The sequence below is a fragment of the Schistocerca serialis genome, chromosome 2 (assembly GCF_023864345.2).
Source record: "Schistocerca serialis cubense isolate TAMUIC-IGC-003099 chromosome 2, iqSchSeri2.2, whole genome shotgun sequence".
Classification (NCBI taxonomy): domain Eukaryota; kingdom Metazoa; phylum Arthropoda; class Insecta; order Orthoptera; family Acrididae; genus Schistocerca; species Schistocerca serialis.
This window is the reverse complement of record NC_064639.1, coordinates 303,068,702-303,093,704: the sequence shown is the minus strand read 5'-3', so window position 1 is coordinate 303,093,704 and position 25,003 is coordinate 303,068,702. Positions and strand designations below refer to the sequence as shown.

Sequence of the window (25,003 nt, the reverse complement as noted above, 5' to 3'; positions counted from 1 at the left end):
AATGAATAGGTCGAACTTTAGTGAGATTGAAAAAAAATTGACAACTGGCGAATACATGCTGGTACGAAACAGAGCACAAGTGCCGCATGGGAAACGTTTTCGTGTGTTTATGAGGCCGCTTCAAATAAATCGGTAGGTGTGTCTCAATGCAAACTATGTAAAAAGCTCGAAGTATATCAGCGTCTTCCATGCATGGCTCATAGTATAAACACAGTCTTGAAACATGTTCTGAGCGAACAGTTTTTGAAAGAAAATGTTCCAAATATATTAGCCATTCTTAATACAGTGCGGGCTACGGTTTCGTACTTCAAGAGAAGAGGTCTCTGTGTGAGACTGAACTCATCTTTAAAGCAGTGGGTTTCAACTCGTTGGAATAGTTATTTTGACATGCTTGTATCAGTCCATTCTCAGATTGATTCAGTGAAGGCTGTTTTACATAATGAAGGTGCCTCTGATAAGATGCTGGGTTATGACCACCATATAACTGGCCAGCTTATAGAATTTCTTAAGCCGTTTAAAGAAGCCACAGTTGATCTAGAGAGTGACAAGGATCCAACCCTACATTTAGTTCTACCGTGGTTTTATGCCTTAAAAACTCACTGTACCGTACGGGATAACGATGAAGAGGTTTGTAATTTTATTCCATCTGAATATTATAGAACCACTTGTGAAATATGTATGTTGAGAAAATGTATTTTCAGGACATGAAACCTTTGAAACAAGCCGCTGATGCCTTCCTAGAACAGAAAATGTGCGTTAGTATGTTGCATAAAATTGCAACGTTTATGGTGGCTAACTACCGCACATTAAGAAAGTTAACCGAGGATGAAAAAATTGAAGTTTACCAAGCAGCACGACAGATGTGTGCTGAAGGTAAGCTCCTAAGATAATGCATATATTCTTCATCTACATGTACATGGTTACTCTGCAAGACACACGCAAGTGCTTAGTTGAGGGTTCATCGAACCACTTTAAACTTATTTGTCTCCTTTTCTCGAATTTCGCGCGGGATAGAACACCTACAGCTCTCCGTCTGAGCGCTGCTTTTTTGTATTTTATTCTGATGATCATTTCTTCCAATGTATATGGGACTCAACAATATCTCTTCGAATTCGGAGGTGTAAGTTGGTGATCGAAATTTCATATATAGATCGCGCCACGTCAAAAAACGCCATTGTTGAAATGATTACCACCCCAACTCTTGTGTAATTTCCGCGACACTCTTTCCGCTGTTTTACGATAATACCAAACCAGCTGCCCTTATTTAGACTCTTTCGACCTCTTCCGTCAATAGTAAGGCTCTCCAACTTCGTAGCAATGCTCTAAAAGAGTGTTTTGTCATTAAAACGCGTACAGCATTATCTGTGTGTCCATTCCTATTTAAGTAGGTCGTAATTGTAATCAGAGGTATTAAGTAGAATCTACAGCCTTTAGATTTGACTGATCTTGTAAACGAAGTTTAACGGACTTAGTTTAGTACACACAGGGATAACCTCGCTCTTGTCATTATTTATTGCCAACTGCTAATTTTCACACCAAAAATATATACCTTATTTAAATCGTCCTGCAGTTAGTTTTGATCTTCTGGTGACTTTACAGGACGATAAATGATAGCATCATCTAAAACCTATTATAATTTCAACTATGTGTAGTGCGATCTTCACATTATTCTGCAAATATTAAATGGAACCTGTACAGTTTCAGTACAAGTGCCCAATCACAGCAACCAAGAAACAAATCCAGGGCCGTACAAAATGGCGAAATTTGAGGACTGGGCAGAAGAGCCTCCTCTCCTACATGATGAAGTCAGCAGATACTTGCAAGAACACTGTGTGAGCGAGGGAGATATTCTACAGTGGTGGAAAAATAACTCCCAACGACTTCCTCGACTTGCGTGTGTGGCAAGAAAAATATTAAATATACCAGCCACTAGTGCGTCTAGTGAGAGAATTTTTAGTTGCGCTGGAAACCTAATTAGCGAAAAACGATCACGTCTTAATGCAGACAGACTTAACGATCTCGTCATAATTAATTCAGCAGACAAATTGAAAATACAGTAGAACATTAAACGGGAAACTATGAGTTTGAGCGCAAATTTACTAATTAAGAGTGCAGATTTCTTTCTTGTGCTTTCTGGGCGTCAATTTCTGAGATAGAAATTTTGTAATGCATACAGTTCATTTTTCTTTTAGACTAAAATTTTTGATTTCAATCCTTCCAAGTGACATTAATTATTGTTTGTAAACCATTTTCTGTTACTTGGGTTTGCAAAAGTAGCCAAATATTTTTAGGAGTATCTGGTTTGGCCTAAATAATACTTTCAGGGGAACTGAAGGAAAATTTGTAAAGATTTTATGTTGAAAAGTGTTCTGCAAAATAAAATATTCATTTGTGGAGTAAGGCAATACACATTATGAGTTTAAATTACAATTTATTTTGTTGAGTTCCACACACATTGCAAAATGTAATTTTATTCTTGTATTTCTATATTAAGGGGAATCCCACATGCAGAGTCAAGATGCTGAAAACCTAGACATTACAAATACTCCTAAAATGAAGAGCGTCTTTTTCCATGAATGTATTGTAGTAGGAATATAATGGAAACTCTGAGCCACTCTCCACAGCGTCTATATCTGCGTCATGAGGATTCAGACTCGTCATTTCGGTCTGTGTTATGAGGGTCTAGAGTCGTCGTTTAGATTTGCATCATGCAAGTAAACACTCGTCGTCTTAGTCTGCATCATGATGGTCCGAAATATGGTCCCTCATGATGCAGACCTAGACTACAAGTGTGGACTCTCATGACGCAAACGTAGGAGCCGCGAAAAATGGCTCAGGGTCGCCATTGTATTCCCAGTACTATAGTTTTTAGACGAACTGGATACGAAACAAGTCCTTCGATTTTGTTAAAATGCATTTTGGCAATTTAGAATGATTTTTCCAACTTCGAATGAATTCACAGAACCAGTAAAATACATCCTGGAAACGTAGTTAAATATTTATATAATTGGTGTCATACTTGGCTGAAACATACTAAAGTTAAAGAATCTAGACTTCCAAAATCTTAATTTGGTTCTCATTGCAGTACAGTGGTTAATAGGGGCGTAGATAATTTATTCTTCTGGGGAGGTGACCAATCTTCTTTTTGGGGGGTGGAGGTTCACTTCTTTAGTACAAATATCCATCCGTTTCGGTGTTGAAAAGTGCAGCACAGACTGCATTGCGTTGCCTGGGCATTTATTTATTCCATACTCTCGTAGTCCATCTTCCCTCCCGTATTTTCTCTCTATCCATTTAGTCCTCTCCCACTATCTCTTTGATCACCTCCACCCCCCCCCCCCACTCCCCATCCCTTGGCCGGCCGAAGTCGCCAAGCAGTTCTAGGCGCTACAGTCTGGAACCGCGCGACCGCTACGGTTGCAGGTTCGAATCCTGCCTCGGGCATGAATGTGTGTGATGTCCTTAGGTTAGTTAGGTTTAAGTAGTTCTAAGTTCTAGGGGACTGATGACCTCAGAAGTTAAGTCCCATATTGCTCAGGGCCATTTGAACCATTTTTGAACCCATCCCTTGGGTCCTCTCCCCCCCACCCTCTATCCTTCTCCTCGTCCTCTCTCTGTTGGATTCCGCCACCTCAGTTCATCTCCTCTTCACCTATCTATGAAAACTCATATATATCTGTCAACTTTTGTGGTGATCAGTGAATCAGTGTCAAAGTTTATTGCCAGGTAGCATTTATTGTAATACTTTTTGATAGGCAGCATTGATAGTTTTGTTTTCTGGTGCGTAAACAAATGAAGTTGAAGGTGTCCCGACAGGGCAATATGCGACATACAAATAGCCATGTGAAAAACATGATTTTCAAGATTGATGCCACAAACATATAACAACTGCCCCTGCGATTTATCTATCGACATGGCAAATGTAAGCTGCACTGGAAATTATAACCGTTTAAAGTCGAATGGCATGTCGGTCGGAATCTTAGTGATATTGGAATCAAACTGTCCTCACCTTTGTACTTTCCTTTTAAAATTGTGGCTTCGATTAAGTTGTTCTTTAACTTCTTCCCCGCAAGCCGGGTGCCATTACAAAGACGTGGCTGGTTTACCTTTCGCAACATGATTGCCGATCCGACTTAATTACAGATTGGGAGGCGGTAATCCGGGGAAATCCAGCGAGTTTAAAAATTCCGTAGGATAGTTGACTACATCATCTTGGTTAGTAACGGAATAAACCGACTTGTATGTCAGCAATTCGCCAGGTGTCATATTTTGAATCTGAAAATTCATTTCGTTAACATCAAGGTTTTTTGCAGCCAATATAACACGTTCACTCAACCAAAAATGGTTTGCAACTGTTAAACGACATTTGCTGTGCGCGAATTGTCCAACACGATGACTGTGAATGTGTCAGACAGCTCTCAAATTTCAGAAAGATCATAGACATTTCGTTTAAAAGAAATGTATATGATCTTGAAGAGAGTACCTTACAAAAGATTTTGACATCGTTTGCGGGTTACCATGAAAGTTCACTATGTACGCATGTTTCCATGGAGAAGGTTTTTGAATATTTACATGTGCATATATATATATATATATATATATATATATATATACATGCACATGTAAATATTCAAAAACCTTCTCCATGGAAACATGCGTACATAGTGAACTTTCATGGTAACCCGCAAACGATGTCAAAATCTTTTGTAAGGTACTCTCTTCAATGTACTGTCCGAAATATTATGTAGACAGTGATGTTCCTCTTGATGGTCAAGTGTGCAAAATTTCTTCAAGATCGGAATAAAATTGTAGGTTGGTGTAGAAGTGTGTACGTAAAGTACCCTCCGCCATGCACCATTCAGAATATTAAGCAGGCAGCGCCCTTCATCCTGCTTTGAATATCAAGTGTGCCAAATTTCATCAAGATCGGAATAAATACGTACAATTTGTCGAGTTCCGTTATGTAAAGGAACCTCTGCCATGCACCATATGAAATTTTATGTAGACTGTGACCTTCCTCTTGGTTTCAAGGTATAGTGTGCAAAATTTCATCAAGATTGTATGCAATACAAACACACGGACACAATGAAAACGCACTTTCAGTTTTTGTCAAATTTTCCAATTTTTCGGTCGATTTTCGAAAAATTTTATTTCATAAAAACCTTGTCCTGAGAATTACGAACACAGCAAAAAAAATTTAGCCGAACTGGTCCAGGCGTTCTCGAGTTCTACGCTTATCAACAAATTTGGCAATTAATTTTTATTTATATAGATAAGAATCCCGAAATATACGCGTAAAGGAAGAATATACAAATAAAACCAATATTTTTTTTACCTGAAATTAGTACATATATATATAATGTTGGGGTTTGTCTTTTGGTGCTCAGGTAAAATAAAAACTTTTGATTAACGTTCATAATACGACAATGACGCGCGCAGACTAAACGGCTGCGTAGCGCAGCTCAGCAGTAATATGGGCAGGCAACCAAGTTTCCCGCAGCCTGCCCGGGTTGGGCTCTGCTTGGCTTGGCTGGGAGTGAAGCAGCCTGCCCGTTCTGTTGACAACGAGCGGCGGCCTGCCCGCCTGGCCACCGGGCAAGCATGGGCGGGTTAAAAGCTGGACATGTACACCTCTAGTAGTATTGCCAACTGTCGCTGTGTTTATCTTTCATCTTTTGTTTGTGTTGTGTGTGTCGTTTGATTTTTTGTTCATTTCTTGTGTGTGTGTGTGTGTGTGTGTGTGTGTGTGTGTGTGTGTGTGTGTGTGTGAGTGAGTGAGTGAGAGAGAGAGAGAGAGAGAGAGAGAGAGAGAGAGGACAAATGTCAAACACACACAACGTAAACAAAAGACGAAACATAAACACACAGTGACATTTGGCAACAAAACACACTGTAAACACACACACGCTCAGCACACAATGAAAAGTGCAAGTGAAGTGTTGTAATAAATGTGGGTGAAAACCGCCTGAAAATTGGACATATGGAGAACGAGGACCGTGTAATCACATCTCTAGGACCTCGAACATGGACTAGAAACACTGGAAATCATAAGTAAAACTTAACGATAATTTAACTTCAAGAAACTTGTGCCGCAAAAGTCGTTCCTAACCTGAAACACGCGAGAATAACATGAGAAAACGTAGCCACTGAAGATGCCTAGTAAATAAAAGTAGCGAAACGAGTATGGTAAAGAAACAAACTGCCTTCCATTTAGTTGCAAAGACGAAACATACCTCCATGAATTTTGAAGCAGCTAAGGAACGATGGAAAACAGTAAAAATGAGTTTAACAGTATTTATCAATTTCATTCCGTATACTGCACGCTAATCCGAGGTAAAAATGCAAATAATCTTGAGAGTCTCTTGTTGTTCGTTAGAGTACGTGTGGCGCAACAGATTTGGGCTGTGAACAGTAGAGTGACTGTGACCTCGTTGGTTCGTTCTCGCACGAGCAGTTTCTTTTTCAATCTCTACATCGCTAAGAAAACATATCAGAATAACGTAAACAACAATGAATTTAGGATTTAACAAGTGCGTTGTCAGCGAAATCTGTTGATGCGCTGAATTATAGTGCTGTTTCAGTGCACCTGCTTTTGGTTGATCTGGTTAATGTTGTGGTCATTTTGTCTGACCTTGTCCTTGGTACTCGTACAAGTACTTTCGTTGAACTATTGGTCCAGAGGGATCTCTAGATAATCTGACATATTTGCTAGTCTTATAATATGCAAAGCCTAAGCACGCTGATATTGTGTAAGTAAATAATCAACTCATTAGGACTATGGTGAGCCTGTTTCGGCAAATTACATATTTTCTCGTTTCTTTCACCCAAAGTGTTTCCAACATATCTGTAAAATTTGATGTATTATTAATATTTGAGAAGTAACAATGATTTCTTTGTCGTTTCTGCATTGATATTAGTTACCTTAATTAACAGTTTATGTGGTTTGTAGAGCACAAATTCGTTAATAGCTGGGTACGCCGTTATCTACAACTATGAGTCTTCTGTAATATGGATGGAACAATCGAAGATCAAAAGCGTTGTATTGTCCGATGTTTTCCTTTTGTAGCTACTCAGATTTTCGATGTCATTCTCTTATGCAGATGCTAACCACTTGAACATGTCCCCAAAAAATTATAGTCCTACGTGTCATTTACTAACTGCCCTCTAATTCAGTACAAGATATTTCTTGCTGTATTATGTTGAGGTCCAATAGTTGTTTCAAGTACTCATATCTGAGGAAACATTACGACAATTATTTAATTTTATTGAGGTACTAGCTGGGTACTCAATACTGCCTGTAAATGTATTTATTCCAGGTTTTCTATTCGATCTCCTCCTCTCCCTTCTCTGATCTCTTTCTTCCCCCCCCCCCCCCTCTGTCCACCTAATACACGATCCCCTCCCACTCTGTGCTTCTCCTCCTCTCCTTTCGTCCAACTGCTATCCTCCTTTCTCTCAATCCGTCTGCTCCTCCACCTCTCTTTGTCCATTAGCTCGTCCTCCCTCTGTCACTCTTGTGCTGCGCTCTCTATTCTCCTCACCACCTCTTCCACCCCTCTCCCTGTCCATTTCCTCCGCCCTCTCTCTGTCCATCTCCCCTCTCTATGATCATTTCCTTCACGCCCTTCTCTCTGTTCATATCGCCTATCTTCGATTTCTTCCTCCTCCTCCTCCTCCTCCTCCTCCTCTCTCTGTCTATCTCTCCTCCTTCCTTTCGCTATTAATTTCTCCCTCCCCCTCTCTCTGTCCATCTCCTCCTCCCCCATATTTGTCTCCTCCTTCCACCAGTCTATCTGTGCATCTCTTACTCCCCCTTCCCGTTCTACGTTACCAGATTGCTAGTTCATATCCTCTCAGTATTTCTTTTCATATAGTAAGTAATATGTGTTCCAAGTTTGTCTGAAATCGATCCATCGGTTTAAGAAGGAGCCTTTTACCCACGGCTTGTCGCATATGTCACATACTGTACATTTAATATATTTAACACATCTTTGTACACATATACGGGGCAATCAAGAAGTTTCCGATCGAAGGTCACACTAACCCCTTGCCAACATGCATCGGAGTCGCGGTGTGTTGCATATACGCTGCAGCAACACCCGCAAACAGAAACATTTTGATCGTCCCTTATACAATATTTCACGTGCTTCTCTAGCAGCACGTTCGTGCTAAGTGAAAATGGAACACTATCGTATTGTACGAGCCATACGCGCAGCAGACAAATTTAGTACAAAACTATTTGTGTTAGTCACACATTCTTTTACACAGCGTAGGAAAGTAATACGGTTGTTTAACGATATAATGACCGATGAGATGTTGCATATCTTTGTGATCGTGAAACATTTTCTTCACAAAAAATTTACATATGTAATTTACCACCGCGTTTCTATCGAATAGCGCTTTATCATAACGAATGATTGCAAGTTTGCACTCTATGTTAATGGCACATAACGGTAGAATCTTGTTCTGAATACTAACGTGATTTATCAGGAGCTCGTTCGCTTATAAACAAAGACAAGTTTAGCATTCTGTCGTAACCAATTGCGAAAGACAGGTTACACAGATAATAATGTTCTCTTCATTAACGTTGGTTATTTCGCATTATGTATGTAAAAAAGTTGTCCAGTTTAGGAACTACTCTTTTTTAAGCTAATTAAAAATTATAAGAAATTAATAAATGTTTTTCTTCATTCCAGGTACTTATCCACGGGTATACTGTTCCATCAACTAGATTTTCCTTTCACAATTGCAGAGACGCCTATTTTCACAATCAGTGTACAAGCCTGCAAAGCTATATGGACAACATTGTTAACAAATCACATGCCAAAGTCAAAAGAAGATGACTTAAAAAAAAAACGACAGCACAATGTTTTTGGGACCGTTGGCAATTTCCTGCCTTGAAAGTAAAATCAAGTTAACCTGTTTCCTCGTATTATTGCTATATATCCCTTCTTTTCGATTGGATTATTAGCTGTCACGGACGCAAATTATAGGTTTGCTATGATGAACGTGGGCTCCTACGGCAAAGAGAACGACGCAGGTGTTTTTGATGAATGCCCCTCCGACATGCAATAGAGTTCGGAAGCCTTTTTTTTTTGTTGCCAGGATCGATTATTAAGTGTCTAGATGTTTTCCTATCGGATGCAGCATTTCCTGAAAATGAATATTTAATGAGGCCTTTTCCAGAAAGGGCAACAACTGTAGGCGAAGCTAAAGAGATATACAATGTAACTGTCGGGTTTCACTGGTAAGAATGATCATGGAATGTTCATTTAGATCTACAACAGATAATTTTAGAATTTTGCTACAACCTATGGAAACCAGTGTAGAAAAGGGAACACGTAATGTGAAAGCTATAACTCGAATCAATAAATGAGACTGAAGTAGCATTTTTCCAAGATGTATAGCGAAACATACCAAAAACAGCACAAGCCAATTTATAACAGAGATATAATGCTTCATCGTGAACAGCTGTGCAAGTGGTAAAAATTTAAAACTGTATTTTGAACAAAATCCAATGCAAAGAATGTAAACCATGCTGCTTAATAAATGTGTCATACGCACTTATTTGTAGTACCCGTTATTTTGGAAGGTGAAAGAAAATTTAAAATTGTACTTTGAACAAAATCAAATACAAAGAACGGAAACAGCACTGCTTCATTGTAAGTACTTACCCTTAGCATCAATTATTTTGCAACATTCTCCCAGTCACTGTACGATATTAAACGGTTATTATAATTTTTATTTGTCTTGTCCCACAATACACAACACTCTTTTATAATACTGATCAAAATTTCTGCCATTCTGTGTTGAAATACAGATCGCAAACTGCGTCCACTTCGCACGGAAATATCAAACCAACTGATCGTGTCCGCTGCGCCATATAGCGCGTCGCTCGATGCCTCCTGCGTGCATGCACACGTGGGACAGTTTGACCGTTGGAGACTGATATTTTCGCCCGTTCGCAACACTTCCGCTCCTTGCAGAGTGCCGCCTATCTCGCAAGCTAGCGCGCGCGCGCGTACGAGCAGGACCAACAACTATGTTATCTCGAGAAAAGGCCAATAAATTAAAATTAGAAAGATTCTATTTTACACGGATGCCTGCAAAAAGTCGTTTTCCTCCCTAGCACCATTCACGCCTGGAATTCCTGGGGGCAAGCGAACTGCTAAAGAATTACAAAACGTCCACTGGCTCTCGGAGTAAAGATGTAGAAGTGATTTTGATTCCTTTTGCTCTTCCGTGTCTACTAAGAATTGGAATATCCTGCACTGACCCTTTCAAAAACTAGATATTTCTACAACTACTCCTCTGAACGTAAAGTCGTACGTCATTATCAGTATTTCTCTCTTCACAAAATATAGCAAAAAGTATGAATTTAACACTGGGACCAAAAACAGCCTTCGGATATATGGGTACACGAACACTCAGCAAGCTGCGAGAGCACAACATATGACGTGTACATGATAATGTGAAGCTTCGTTCTGTTGGGCAGCTCCTTTTACTGCTATGAAGAATATTCTGACAGAAACTCTTAAATTTAATATTTTTGGTTAATGTATTATTAGAATTAGCACTGCAATACAGTAATGTAATTTGATTTCACTGTACTGCAATTAACGTACATTTCTGACCTCTTTCGACATCCCAGGGATCATTCTCCGAGGAGAAAATGGAAGACGACCAAAGTAATGAGCTGTGATCTCCAGGAGCGGACGGTACACAGCCACACAAAGAGAGGGCGCCACACGCCAAGGCCACGTTTCCAGAGAGGCGCAACGTGCACTGGTCTCCAAAACTAAAGCAATACACGGAAATTTTGCAAGATTGCGTTTATTTTTCCACAAAACAGTATAAACTGGTGATGGTAAAGTACAGACAATGTAAAGAATACAGAACGTAGAAAACTGCAACATGCATAAAGTTAGACAAAAATGTTCTTCGTTTTTCCCAACTTTAACGGATTTGCACACACATTCTGACAACTGGTTAATGAGCTCAGTACGGGCTATGACCACCTCTGGCAGTAATAAAGGCCTGAAAACTATGGGACATGCTGTAACTTATGTCATCAATCTCACATTGAGACGATAAAGCCCATTCTTCCTGCAGAGCTGTTCGCAAGTCTTGGAGAGCGATTGGTGTATGCTGATGTGATGCAGCCCGTCTCCCTACTGCATCCCAGAGATGCTCTATGGGATTCAAATCGGGAGAACGAGCAAGCCACGCCATGCGTGAAGTATCTTCCAAGAAAACAACAAACACTTGTGCTCTAGGAGGTCGAGCATTATAGTCCATCAGTACAAAGTCTGGGTTCACGGCACCTCGCAACAACCGCACATGAGGTCCCAAGATCTCGTCACGATACCTCTGGCAGCAGTTAAACGTTGCCGATTCACTCATACAATTTCATGAAAAGGTGTTTGAGTGGTCAACATAATCCGTGCTCACATAATTAAGAACCCTCCTCGACATCGGTCTCTTCCCGCAATGTTTGGATCCCAAAATCGTGTTCCACGTTCCCTCCAGATGCGAATCCGTCGAGAATCACTCTCCAGACCAAATCAGGTCTCATCCGTGAAAATAAGATTGATTCACTGTTCCACTGTCCCGGTAGCACGTTGACGACTCCACTCTAGACGTTCAGTTTTGTGAAGACGCGTCAGAGATACACGTACAGCAGGTCCCCGACAATAAAAACAACTCTTCTGAAGAGATCTGTACACCGTTTGCCTCGTTACAACACGGCCAATGGATGGTGCGAGGTCAGATGGCAGTTGCGTGCAGTACTAAGGCCATGTCCTACGTGAGCGAAAGAAGCGAGTTACCGCGAGCGACTTCTGGATACACGCTGCTTAGAGCCAACCAGCTGTTTCTATAAAACGGCGTCCTTAACCTGTAGAATACTGTAGCTGGCGAGTAAGGCTACAGAATTAGGTTTACTTAAGAAAAAAAAGCGAAAAGGAATGCTGTGCATGTAATTTACAAAGGGAGGAATCTCCATGGAGAATTTCATGAATATCATGAACTATGAAGATCACCAGACAAATTCTTCGAATACACGTGAATGAGCACAGGAGCATTCGTCCATCTCATCAATAAATTAAATGATTTTTTTTACATGATCAATACTTTTAACAGTCAGCATTTGCGGAGGAATGACTACTACAAGACTAATTACGCTAAATACAAATATAAGCACACAGAAGGTAGCTGTGTTTACACTGCATCGCTAAGTATATTTTTAAGGTCTTTCCAAAGGACTTGATCTTCACAACTATCCCAGTATATCACACACATTTAATTCGTAATAAATTACAATGAACCATTAAATTTTACAGATATTTGATGTTGCGAACGTAATTTATCAGCAGTCAGTGTTAAGGCCAAGCGTTTCAATTACTCTAAATAGTTTGTAAAAGTAAAGCTTACAAAATTTTTGAAAAGGAAGTCAAACGTTTTGTGTAATGATTTGTCTAAAAGTATGAAATAAAAAATATTAGGGAAACGTTTGGTGTACCTCATTTTCTGTTCATGATTTCGAGCATTATGCAAAGGAACGCAAAACGTTTCTCTGATCTACTTATTTCTTTTACACAAATCATTTCATAGAATATTTGACTGATTTCTTTCATTTTTTAATTTCAAGTTTTATTCAGAAATCTTACTGACTCCTCGTTTGCCTTCCTAACGTACTTGATTCGAAGGAAGCCTTTTTGACATTTATATACCACACCAATGTATCTTTTTATGTGCAAAATAGCTAGGTCTTGAACAGATGAAATTTTTCACACTTCATTTACCGAAGCTTTTCGTGAAATATTTAAATTTTTCCTCAGCTTATTACTTAAGTTTTCGTTAATTACCCTGATTACTTTCAAGCAGTTAAATATTTTCATGCCCAACTAGATTTCATGTTGGTCACTTTGATACCCCATTTACCTGTTTCTCTCCCTTTGTTTGGCTATGAAAATTTGGACAAAACCTCATGGTGTAAGTTATAGGGAGTCTTGTTTTCGCTCTGCTCACGCGTTTACAATAACGTATTGAGTGTTAATCATATTATAAAATAGTCCTTTCTGCGTGCTGTCATTTCGAAAATTCGTCGTTTCGATATGGTGAACCTTTTATGAGATACGACGATTTTTACGACCACTTGATTCCCGTAGATCAGTAATGGTTCGGACGCGCCGCGAACGACCCGTCAACGGATATCCAACCAATATCTCAAGAATGAAAAGAGATATCATTCCGGTCTCAACTTTAAATACAATTTAGATATATTGGTTTTATTTCATATGGAATATTGTATAGCCTTAAATGAACTATACGGAAAGTTTACACAATGTGTCTTTACCTCTGCAAATTCTTAAAAATTTCGTTCAGCCATGTACTCAATTTCGTGCAGCACAGTAGCTATGACGAATAACGAAAATAAATTCAGATCTTTATCGTTTAATGATATCAAGCTCTAGGTTGTGGACGAATCATTTTTTCACCGAATAGTTTTCTTAAAATCGGGTGTTAAGTAATTCATAACTGCCGTCGCGTCAGCTCCTCTGCTTTGCTGAGAAGACACGTGGCTGTCGCTCTCTGTCGCGTGTGCTGCGGCAACAAGATTCAAACAAGTTTGAATTCAAACGTCGCCAGTTGCAGCGGGAGACAGGCAGCGACACAGACGTCGCTCACGTAGGACACTTCCGTAACTACATCTGCGGTTGCGTTTTGTCGCCTGAAGCTGTCGCGCGCTGTCGCTCGCTTCTGTCGCTCATGCAGGACACGGCCTAAGGCGGTAACGTCGTGCCTTTACAACGAATAATCGTCCTTTCTTTCTGATGTCGCACGTGGCCGGCCCTGCCCTGGTCTTCGGCATACCTCCGAGAAACAACAGAACGATTCACATTAAGCCATGGGGCCACATCAGTTTGCGACTGTTCAGCTTTCATTCTTCCTACGGCTCCCCGCCAAAGAGTGGTAGGCGTCTTCTCTGTGCCATACTGAACCGTCTGTGGCTGTGTACACAGCGACTGCGGATATGTGACTATCCGGCGAACACTACCCCGCTTGACAGGTGCCATGACGTCATCGTTGGCGTGGTTGTCCGTAGACCGGAATGATATCTTCCATGCAGAACACGATCGTGCGGACATCCAATGACAGTTTCATGATTATATCATGACTTAGACACAGGATGGAAAAATAGCGGTTTGTTGCTTTAATTTTTGGCACCGGTATAGTTATGGTCAGAGGCCGCAGAGGGCACACACTACACAGACTACGTTATGCTCCCACCTCACGCCATCCTAATAGTTTCCAGGTGGATATCCATCCGCCAGAGCAGCACGGCTCAACGTAGTATCAGAAAGAATACCAACAGTTGGTACGACAGTATTAACACCGTGCCTGTCTTCAGACTTGACACAAAATCCTATAGAGTTTTGGCCTTACGTTAAATCAGTAAACGGATCGAAGCCATAATGACTCTGAAACAGAGGATGACACAGAAAAGGCCGAATGAGAAAATGACAGATATTGAAATAAATGGCTCACGGATAGAAAACCAACTGAAATCGCTCAACAGAAGAAGGGTTACTGTACCTGACGGGATGCCAGTTCGATTCTACAAAGACTGTGCGGGAGAACTTATCCCTCTTCTAGCAGCAGTGTGTCGTAAGTCTCCAGAAGCATTCCTAGTGATTGGAAAAAAGAAGAAAAAGAAGAGACAGGTCATTTCCGTTTGCCTAAAGAGTCGTCGAACAGAAGCAGAGAACTACAGGCCTAAATCAGTGACTTCCGGCTGTTGTCAAATTTTTGAACACGTTTACGCTTGAGTATTATGACATTCCTGGAGACTAAAACAAACTTGTGTAGGAATCAACATCAACTCGTTCTGTTCGTCCACGAGATCCAGAAGGCAGTGGATACCGGCAGCCAGGTAGACGCCATGATACCCGACTTCCAGAAGGCTTTCGATACGGTTCTGCACTGCATGCTAATCAATAAAATACGAGCATACGGAATATTAGACCAACTGTGTGACTGAACTGAAGAGTTCTAGCCAACACAACACAGCATATCATTCTGAATGTACAGAACACTTCAGAAATAAAAGTAACTTTGGGTGTGCTCCACAGGAGTGTTAGAGGGGCGTTAACCTTCACAATATTTACAAATGTCCTAGTAGATAACGTCGGAATTTCCATGAGGCTTTTCGCATTTATAAATGTCCTAGTAGGTAACGTCGGAAGTTCCACGAGGCTTTTCGCAGATGGCGTTTTTGTATACACCCGAGTCGCAACACTGGAAAGTTGTAGCGAAGTGGAGGAAGACCTGCAGAAGATGTACACTTGTTACAGGGAGTAGCAATTGACCCTCAACATAAACATGTGTAACGTGTTATGAATACATAGAAAGAACCTTCACTGTACCATTACACAATCACAGGAAGCAGTTACTTCCATAAATTATCTAGGAGCACGCATACAGAGCGATTTGAAGTGTAACGACCACATAGAATAAATCACATGCCAGACTGAGATTCAATGGAAGAATCCTCAGGAGATGTAGTCCATCCACAAACGAAGTAGCTTATAAAACACTCGTTCGACGAATACTTGAATTTTGCTCATCAGTCTGGGATCCGTGCCAGATAGGACTGATAGAGGAAACAGAGCAGATACAAAGAAGAGTAGCACGTTTCGTAACACGTGCAGTTAAAAAGCGCGAAAGAGGCGCGGAGATGAGCACTCAATTCCAGTGATCAGTGATAGACACCGCAAGAGAGGTCTTCCGCGTCACGTTGTGGTCTACTGTTAAAGTTTAGAGACATTCGAAGAAGAATCAACCAATATTAATCAGCGTGTATACGCGGACAAGGAAAAAAAATTCCCTGATTTCGCCAGGATTTCCTGGTTACAAAATACACTTTCTCCCGGGTGGAAACATAATTTTTCCCTGTTAACTGACAGTATATTTTCTCTCGGAACTGTATAACTTATCAATCCTTTGAATGGTTATGGTTTTATAGACGGACGTAGAATTTCCCGGCGCCTTAGAAAACGAAACTCAGGGGAAAAAAACACCTTTTGGAAAGATGTTTGATGTGCAGAAACATGTACACTGCATATTTTCGTATTAAAGTATAAATTCGAATTCCACCAAACACTGCATGTTACTTTCCGAACCATTGTAATCGAGATTGCGATGCGCTTTTGTAAGCCAGTTACAGCTCATGTCACGTGATCCCGCCAGCCGGTGACAGTAGATACTCAGACCACAGGACACGTGTCACGTAACGTAGTCAGCTAATAGCAGCATCACTGTTAAGTAGCGCCGGACACACAAACAGGAAAAGTTAATGTTTTAAATTAATATACAAACTGTTGCTACAAGAAAAGCACAGCTTTCACATTTAATATTGGTTTCTAAGGTTAATAAGCTGCAAGAGAAGCTAAGCTTTCACATATAATGTTGATATTTTTTGCGCGTGTGACACTTAAAGATATATCACACAAATGTGTCAGTTAAATTTATAGCCGTGTCCAGTGACTTGTCCTCAAAGTTTTTAACAAATAAATTAGCTACCGCAGAGGAGAGAGAGCTTCCCGTAGCACTACATTAATTTGCTCATAATAACGACATGAATGTCTGATCTTCACGGCTCGAAATACTTCTAAATGGCTCGGCATCAAACGCTCTGTGATTTAAGAAATTCATCGTACATTCTCGCACATAGTTCAACTTGCGTAAAAGAAAATTTACTTTGAAAGTAATGCTTTTCAAACCACCATTCGCGATATTTTCCCGCGACCTGTTAGAAATAGGTTCGTTTCAGTAGCCGTCAGAGAGCGCTTTGGCAGCTGCTATGACGCAGGAAGCCCGTATGTGTAAAACATTAAAAGAGCTTACATTATGTCATAAAAGAAAAGAAGACATCAGAGGATACTCCAAGAGCATCGGAATTTCGGCGGTCATACTAAAATGGTACATTTAAAGTGCATACTTAAAGAGCACATTCGTTTGTCCAGATACCCAATGAAGAAGGCCTCGACCTGATATTAAGCTTTTCAGTTTGGGTTTCGGGATGTAAGTTTTCTTGGAGTACCAGTACTGTATCAACTCAGTTTTGATTCTTTATTATGGCATATGCCATACGTGCTAGAAGATGAAAACGTGCACTTGAAATGCAGCAAGCAGTTGAAATTAGCCAACAGTGTGGAACTAAACACTTTGTTGCAAACACATTGACTGCCTCAGCGCAAAATAATAAAAACCAAATTTCTTTAGCAAACCGACAAATATAACTTCATTGTTCTACAAGGCGATTAATGCATGGCTGTCAGAAAAGTGGAAATAAAATAAAATCTGAAACTAATAACGTATATTAGCCTTCCGTAATTATATGAATGTATTTTAATTCACTTGATAGCTCCCGCCCACAGAAATCCATTTTGTTTTCATTTGACGTGAGAGCAGTAAAAGAAGAGGAAACAGCAAAATCACTAAATGTAAACACGGGTCACGTGAAGACTACACACTTCCCCACTATAACTCAGACTGCTCAAAAATATGTTCATTTTGTAAGGCACATCTTTCTGATGAGTCTGATACATAAAACATATATGTTCGAGGAAATGTAAGACATGTTAATTGGTCTTAAGTGTGCCAGAGTGCAGTGCCACCACTCTTCACACAGCATTCTTCTATCGCACGTCACTGTATTTCACTCCGTGGCATTGAAACGTGTATATTTTGTACTGGATGCCATCAAATTATATTCAGGACAGTGGAAATTACAATGTCCTGTGGTGCCTCTTCTGCTCCAAGTCGCCCGGTTTGACATCATGCCCCTCATTAAAAAAAAAACAAAAAAAACCTCGTAATTAATACTGGTTGGGATTATTTGTAATCGGGAGAACAAGAACTCTTCAGAAAATCTGCACTCTTTATTGCCTGTTAGCTAACTTCCTGTTTTGGGTGACATAAAATTAAATATAGGATACATAAAACCAGTAAAGGCAAGAGACGAACAACACAGTACACATTTCTTCAATCCTTAGCTCCTAGAATTGTTTTGTTTGTAAGCTTGCTACAGCTTCACATGGCGTGCTTTCCTTTCTGCGAAAGAATCTATTACCTCATCAAAGTTCGCCAAACGTTTTTACATGAAAAATCTAAATATCGTTGTCTAATACTGCGTAAGCTGTTGAAACAAATAGTACCCAAGACTGGTGTGGTTTCTCGATTTGATTACGTCTATTTATGCCACTGTCTGCTAGATAAAACACAATAGACCTTTCTAACACTGCAGAAATTGTAACACACGCCAAATAAACGAGACTGTTTTGGCACAACACATAACACGACAGACTATAATTCACGAAGAGCAACACAAAATGTCTATTAGGCCTATTAAAGCAAAAAGCATTATGTTAGAAAATAGTTTCACATTTCATTCATACGCTCCAGTTTTCCGAGCATGAGATCGAAAAGTAGAAGCACGAAATTTTTATATAAATTTGGAATCGTCATATTCTTCCCTAATTTGTGTGATGTCCCCGTTTCTTCTCCTTCCTCGTTCTAACAAACAATCATGTCATGACTGGCTGGCTCTGAGCACTATGCGACTTAACTTCTGAGGTCATCAGTCGCCTAGAACTTAGAACTAATTAAACCTAACTAACCTAAGGACATCACACACATCCATGCCCGAGGCAGGATTCGAACCTGCGACCGTAGCGGTCGCTCGGTTCCAGACTGTAGCGCCCAGAACCGCACCGTCACTCCGGCCGGCTCATGTCATGACTAATTCTGGAAATATTCCTGCATTTGTCAAAACTTATTGGCCGGTTAACTTCACTAACCCTGCCAGAATTACCGGTTTAGTTATCCCTGGTTATTCTCCGATTAGGCGTTGTTATGTTCGTATAAACCATTTTCCGCGCTACTTCCGTAATAGATCTTAAGCGGCTGCTAGACGGGGACTGTACAACTTGCCCTTGCTAGTGTAGCGATCTGGCCAAAAATTTTCTGACAAAATTTCATTTCCCGGGATACACCGAGAAGATAATACGTAATCTTTCTTACCTGTTATTCCTGTCAGTCATTTATTTCCACTCTGGTAGTCTGAATCTACAGATTTCCCTAGTAATTATAGCAACGCTGATCATTCGCAAATCCAAACAACAGCATAATGAGACAGCGATTGGTGTTCATTCGTTCGTCTTTACTCCGCTCAGCTTGTATAGCCCGGTCCACTTTTGCGTGCAGGAAAGTTTATTTGTAGATGCGACGAACATTCCCCCTGACAGAGACTTCACGTACACTATGCACGCATTCAAAAATCAACAAATGATTTTTATTTATTTTTTATTATTATTTTTTTCTTGCTGATGTCATCGGTCCCTAGGCTTACACACTACTTAATCTAACTTAAACTAACTTACGCTAAGGGCAACACATCAACACATACACCCATGCCCGACGCCGGATTCGAACCTCGTACGGGGGGACCCGCGCGAATCGAGACAAGTCGCCTCAGGCCGCACGGCTACCCCGCGCGGCTTATGACACATTCAGAAATCAACTTACAGAGTATGTTCAAAAACCAACAGGGATGCGCATCAAAATCATATGAGTAATCGATAGACCAACGTGCACTGGATGCTAGGCGCTTTGTGAAACAAGGATTTTTCTCCTCAACAATATGAATTTGGCACCCCCCCGCCCCCCTCATAGATCCGAGCCCGCTGCGCATGCGTGAATCTGGCAGCTTGGTCGCGGCAGTAAAATTTTTCCCAGTTGCATCTAGATGCTTGGTGCGACTGCTTACACAGCCAACAGTCACGTTCCTGTAGCAAGAAACGGGAGAGGGTACTACGCATACGCCATTCAACTGCGCATGCGCATGAGCCCGGTCGTAACTGCTAAAACGAATCTAATGTGGCCGGCCGCTGTGGCCGAACGGTTCTAGGTGCTTCAGTCCGGAACCCCACGACTGCTACGGTCGCAGGATCGAATTCTGCCTCGGGCATGGATGTGTGTGATGTCCTTAGGTCAGTTAGGTGTAAATAGTTCTAAGTTCTAGGCGACTGATGACCTAAGATGTTAAATCCCATACTTCTCAGAGCCATTGGAACCATTTGAATCTAATGTAAACAGTTGTGACGTCACGCTCGTCGGAGGCAGTTTGTTGTTATGAAGCATTGCATAGGCTTCCTAAAGCCTTTGACACATTTTGCTGTTGGCTAACGCTTGTATGAGCACTGTGTTTTGTTGTTGTATATGGAACATTTCCTTTGCAATTTATGTTTTATTTTCGTTTTTTTTCTCGTTCACATTTTTTGTTGCAGTATTATTCTGCAGTAGCGGGATACAGCAATATCCTTTGTTAGAGTACCGATTCCTACCAATCAAAATTACAAAAATTTAACTGAAAACTAAAACAATGAAAAATTCCCGGAATTCTAAAATTAGTTTTATTTGGGGTTTATGATATTTCTAGTACTTCATATTTTCCTTTGTTGTTTGATTTTGGTTCTTATTATTTTATATTTTATGTTTTTATGATTTTAGCTTTTTTAGTTAAGATGCCAATAATTTTGGTTCATTTATTACTTCCTAAGGCCCATGTAGAGGGTCCTATTTCTGGTAATTCCCGGTTTTCTCCCGGATGAAAAAATTCCGGAGTTTTTTCCGGATCTCCCGGTTGTTCCGGGTCGTATAAACCCTACAATATATTGCTTCCTCCTACGTATGCCTTGCGAAAAGTCCACGACGATAAAAATTTACGAGGTTCGAGCAACAGGGAGGTTTACCAGCAATCCTGCTTCCCGCGAACCATACGCAACTGGAGTAGGAAAATGGGGCAGTGACACTGGAACACATATTACCCTCCGCCACACACCGAAAGGTGGCTTGCGGAGTACAGGTGTACAAGGCGTCGCCTAGACGAGCCCAACTGGACATTCCAATAGTTATATTGAGGGCTAGACCAGTCTTCAAATGTAGATCAGTGCAAGTGAACTATAAATGTTTGCCGCGCACTACCTTCGCACTGCTGTTAAGTATTTTAATGTTTCTTACAATAAATTATTGTAAACTGTCGCTAATCTGTGCTGCCTAACCCTATTTTGCCCTGTCGCGAGGCTGTACAGTTGCTGCGTGCAGGCAAGCCACGTCAAAACAGCAACAAATTTCGGTGGTAGGGGGCTTCTCTTCCTGTCACTTTCGTTTGACGCCAAGAGTATTTGGTGAAGACAGCATAATGTGGTGCAAGAGTGCAATGAAAAGTTATCGGTTGCTTTTCATTCTAACAGCCGTTGTTTCTTCAAAAAATATCGTGAAGTTCTGCGATTAACTTTTCTTTATGAAGCCACCAACCAAAAATGATCTAGTACGGTGCGTTGGCATGTCCTCGGCTGCCTCAGGCAAGAAAAGCTAGAAGTGTGGGGCCCAGTAGCTGTCTCATTTCTCGGCGAGAGCGACAGGGCATTGTCTGCGCCCTGGAAAGCGCGCCAGCACCTGAGAATCGACCCCCCACACACGCGACGTTGCGTGAGCCGGCCGCCACCGCGTTTACGCACACCTGTTCTCCTCTCTGACCGTTCACGTCTTAATGACGCATGCACAGTGCGCACCCTGACGCCTTGCTCTGCTTTCCGCCTCGAGCCGACTTCTGGTCACGTCAGCACAGCATTCTCTGGGTTGTTCAATTATTAAAATCTTCCGTGTCAAATTGATTAATGGAGTTTCTGGTTTTCGTACAGTGACCATGTAACACTTTCAAGATACCAGTCGTGCGTACACTGGTGTGAAATGTAAATTCAGTGGGTAACCACTTGACAGCATTAAACGCAGAGCTATATCTACCATGCAAAGCCAGTTGAGAACAATCTTCTTTCGTGAAATAGATACGCCTCGCTGTGCTCACCGGCTAAGCCCATCCAAACTGATGTGTGTTCCCAATAGGTTATCTGATCTACTGGGGAGTCACCGGACCGCACCTAGTGTGAAATACAGCATGGTGACTACTCTCGGACTCATCGCGGGTGGTACGCAAAGCCAGGACAATGCAATGGTCGGAGACTTAGAAGCTCGGTCGCCCAGGCCTTTCGGTACCTGGCCCAAAGCCACAAAGGGTGGTTGCTCTCATGTGCAGAACGAGACACCGCTCAGCCGAGGAAAATAAGATACTCAGGTGGAGCTTCAGTCTGAGATTCTACCTTGACGAAAGTTACCGAAAAATCTGCGCGCAACTTCCAATATACACACAGAATACGCAATACGCGAACAATAGACGTACACTAAACTTAGATTACAACACAGATACAGACATAGATATATATACAGCAATAAGGGACGAAGAACAATGGGCACAATTAAACGCACTGACAAACAGTATTTCAAAAACAACACACGAAGAGTACATGCGGACACGACATTACAGACATGCGTATGTGCAGTGTAACAACAATCTCCAGAGGGTGGATAGCGGTACCCACAGTGACAGCGAAAATAGTGACAATGAGGAGGAACAGGAGGAGGAAGCTGAGATGTGACAGTAAATAAGCGTAAGGTGCTGGCGATCTAGCCAAGAAATCACCAAATGCTGTACATGGATGGTCACCAACAGTAGTTAATACATAGGATTAGTAATAAATAGGATAAGAAATATTATTTCTGTACTAATAACCATTTGTGTGTGTGTGTGTGTGTGTGTGTGTGTGTGTGTGTGTGTGCGACAGGCGGTCAACGGCTCGAAGAAAGCATTCCGAGGTATTCACCGTCAGTCACATTCGGTGATGGTTCTAACAAATCTCTCCGCTATCGTATCATCTTTTTATACTCTTCTAAAAAAAACAACAAAATTTTATTTATATTTCAACCATAAATTATTGTTATTTTGAAAAGTATCATTCTTTGTAAATGTTGTAGATAAAAGAAAAGAAAACTGTAAAAAGGCGAAAAATGAAAATTATAAGATACACGACCTGTTTTAAACATCAGGTAAGAGGTATATAATTTGAGAATGAATAAATAAATAAATAAATATACACACATAGAAAAGTAAGATGTTAATTAACGTCCTAATCTGCACAGTCACTGAATGCTGCCTTCTATAGAGGTGAGCATCAATAAGTAGCTTCAATCAGACTCAAACCAAATGAATCAAAGAACATTATGAGTATAAAAAAATTAAACGTGTCGGTCCAATTGACTGCGTCGTATCAACTGGTTTATTAAGCCCTCCGAGCTACTCTGTGCTATGCAAAATTCATCTCTGCAAAACTACTGCATGTGGGCGAGCATTTTGTTGGCAGATTGTTTCGACTACGCTGCAGAAGTTTCGATGGGAAGCCCCTACACATCGTCCATAGAGTCCCGATCTCTCCTCAAACGACTTGCAGAATTTTGGAGCCCTGAAAAAAGACATTCATGGCCGTCGATTTGCTTCGGGTGAAGAGGTGGACGCCTGCGTACAATAATGGTTCCATAGGAAGGCACTGACTCCGACTCCTCATTAGTTACTCGATCTACCCATATAGTCTTCTGTATTCTTCCGTAGCAGCACATTTCGAAATTTTCTATTCTCTTCTTGTCTCAACTGCTTATCCTTTCCTTCACGTTTCAGTTACGTACAAGGCTACACTTCAGACCAATACCGTCAGAAAGTTTTCATTGTGTCAGATGTTAACAAATTCCTTTTTTTTTCAGAAATCGTTTTTGAGGGATTGCCCATCTGTGCTCTCTCTACTTACACCGTCATCAGTTATTTTGCTCCCAAATACGAAATCTCAGCAGCTAACTTTTAGTGTTCCATTTCCCAATGTAATTCCCTCATCATCACCTGATTTATTCGACTATAATCCATTATCCTTGTTTTATTGATCTTCATGTTATAACCTCTTCTCAAGGCACTACCCATACCATTCACTGCTCTTGGAAGTCCTCTGCAGTCTGTGACAGAATTACAATCACAAATCTCGAAGTTTTTGTTTTTTTGTCCGTGTTCTTTATTCCTTTCCAAATTTCTTCTTCTAGGTTTTCTATACTGCTTGCTCAAAGAACAAACTAAATAATGTCGGAGATAAGCTACAACTGTGACTCACTTCCTTCTCAGTTACGCCTTCCTTTTCCCGTGACTCGACTTTTATAACTTCAGTCTGGTTTCTTTCGCTCCCTTATTTCATCCTTGTTACCTTCAAATTCTGAAAGAGTGTAGTTCAATGAATATTGTCAACAGCTTACTCCAAACGTACAAATACTTCAATCTATCTCCTAAGCAAAGTCTTATTGACTCAGCAGGTATTCCCACGTTTCCTCGGAAGCCAAACAGAGAAATTTTGATTCACGCGAGTACAAGCTGGTGACTTGAAGGCAGGTTCGCTGTAGCTGTGTACTTGCGGCGGCAGGAGGGCTATGATTTAATTGTCCTCCTCTCGGGTCTCCCCTGTTTCTTTGTTACGCTGCGCCCCGCCGCCGCGGCCGCCCCCACCTCCGCCCCGCAGGTTAAAGCGGAACGAGCGCGCGCGCGTAATTTACTGCCCCCCGTGTGCGCGCCGCCACAAAAGGAGCACGGTGAGCCTCCCGCACAGCCGGTGCGTGGCCGCCGCCTCTGATCACAGGGCCTCGCCGCGGACGCGTACCGCGCGTAGTCCCCCCCCCCCCCCCCAGCGGCCTTCACGTTCTCGGCGTAACAAGTACGCTGCACTAACCACACATTACCCGAGTCGGAACCGTTTATAGGGGAGTGTCCGATCACAACGGATACCATGTCTGTTCCTAAACTTTTGTACCAGGAGTTGGGGGTGGCTCCGAGCACGTAAGGAAAACAAAAACTGCTTCCTTGAACATATATCCTCCAGGGTCAAGTAACATCACTTCGCTACACAAACTCAGGCAAACTCTATTTACTATGTCCGTCTCGTTACAAGCTTCCTAATTCTGTCTTGGGATATGCTTTCTGGAACTGCTCACATCCAATCTTCTAGACTGGCGACTC

At 41.3% G+C, this 25,003-nt stretch overlaps 1 protein-coding gene across 1 annotated transcript; it reads left to right on the top strand.

The window, feature by feature from the left end:
- Nucleotides 1-285: 285 nt before the first annotated feature.
- Nucleotides 286-24,620, top strand: LOC126455922 (uncharacterized). Its single transcript, XM_050091680.1, has 4 exons — nucleotides 286-627; nucleotides 702-873; nucleotides 1,699-1,832; nucleotides 24,414-24,620. The coding sequence occupies exons 1-4, from the start codon at nucleotides 388-390 to the stop codon at nucleotides 24,618-24,620; spliced, it is 753 nt and encodes a 250-aa protein (XP_049947637.1). The 5' UTR covers nucleotides 286-387.
- The last annotated feature ends 383 nt before the right edge of the window (nucleotides 24,621-25,003 follow it).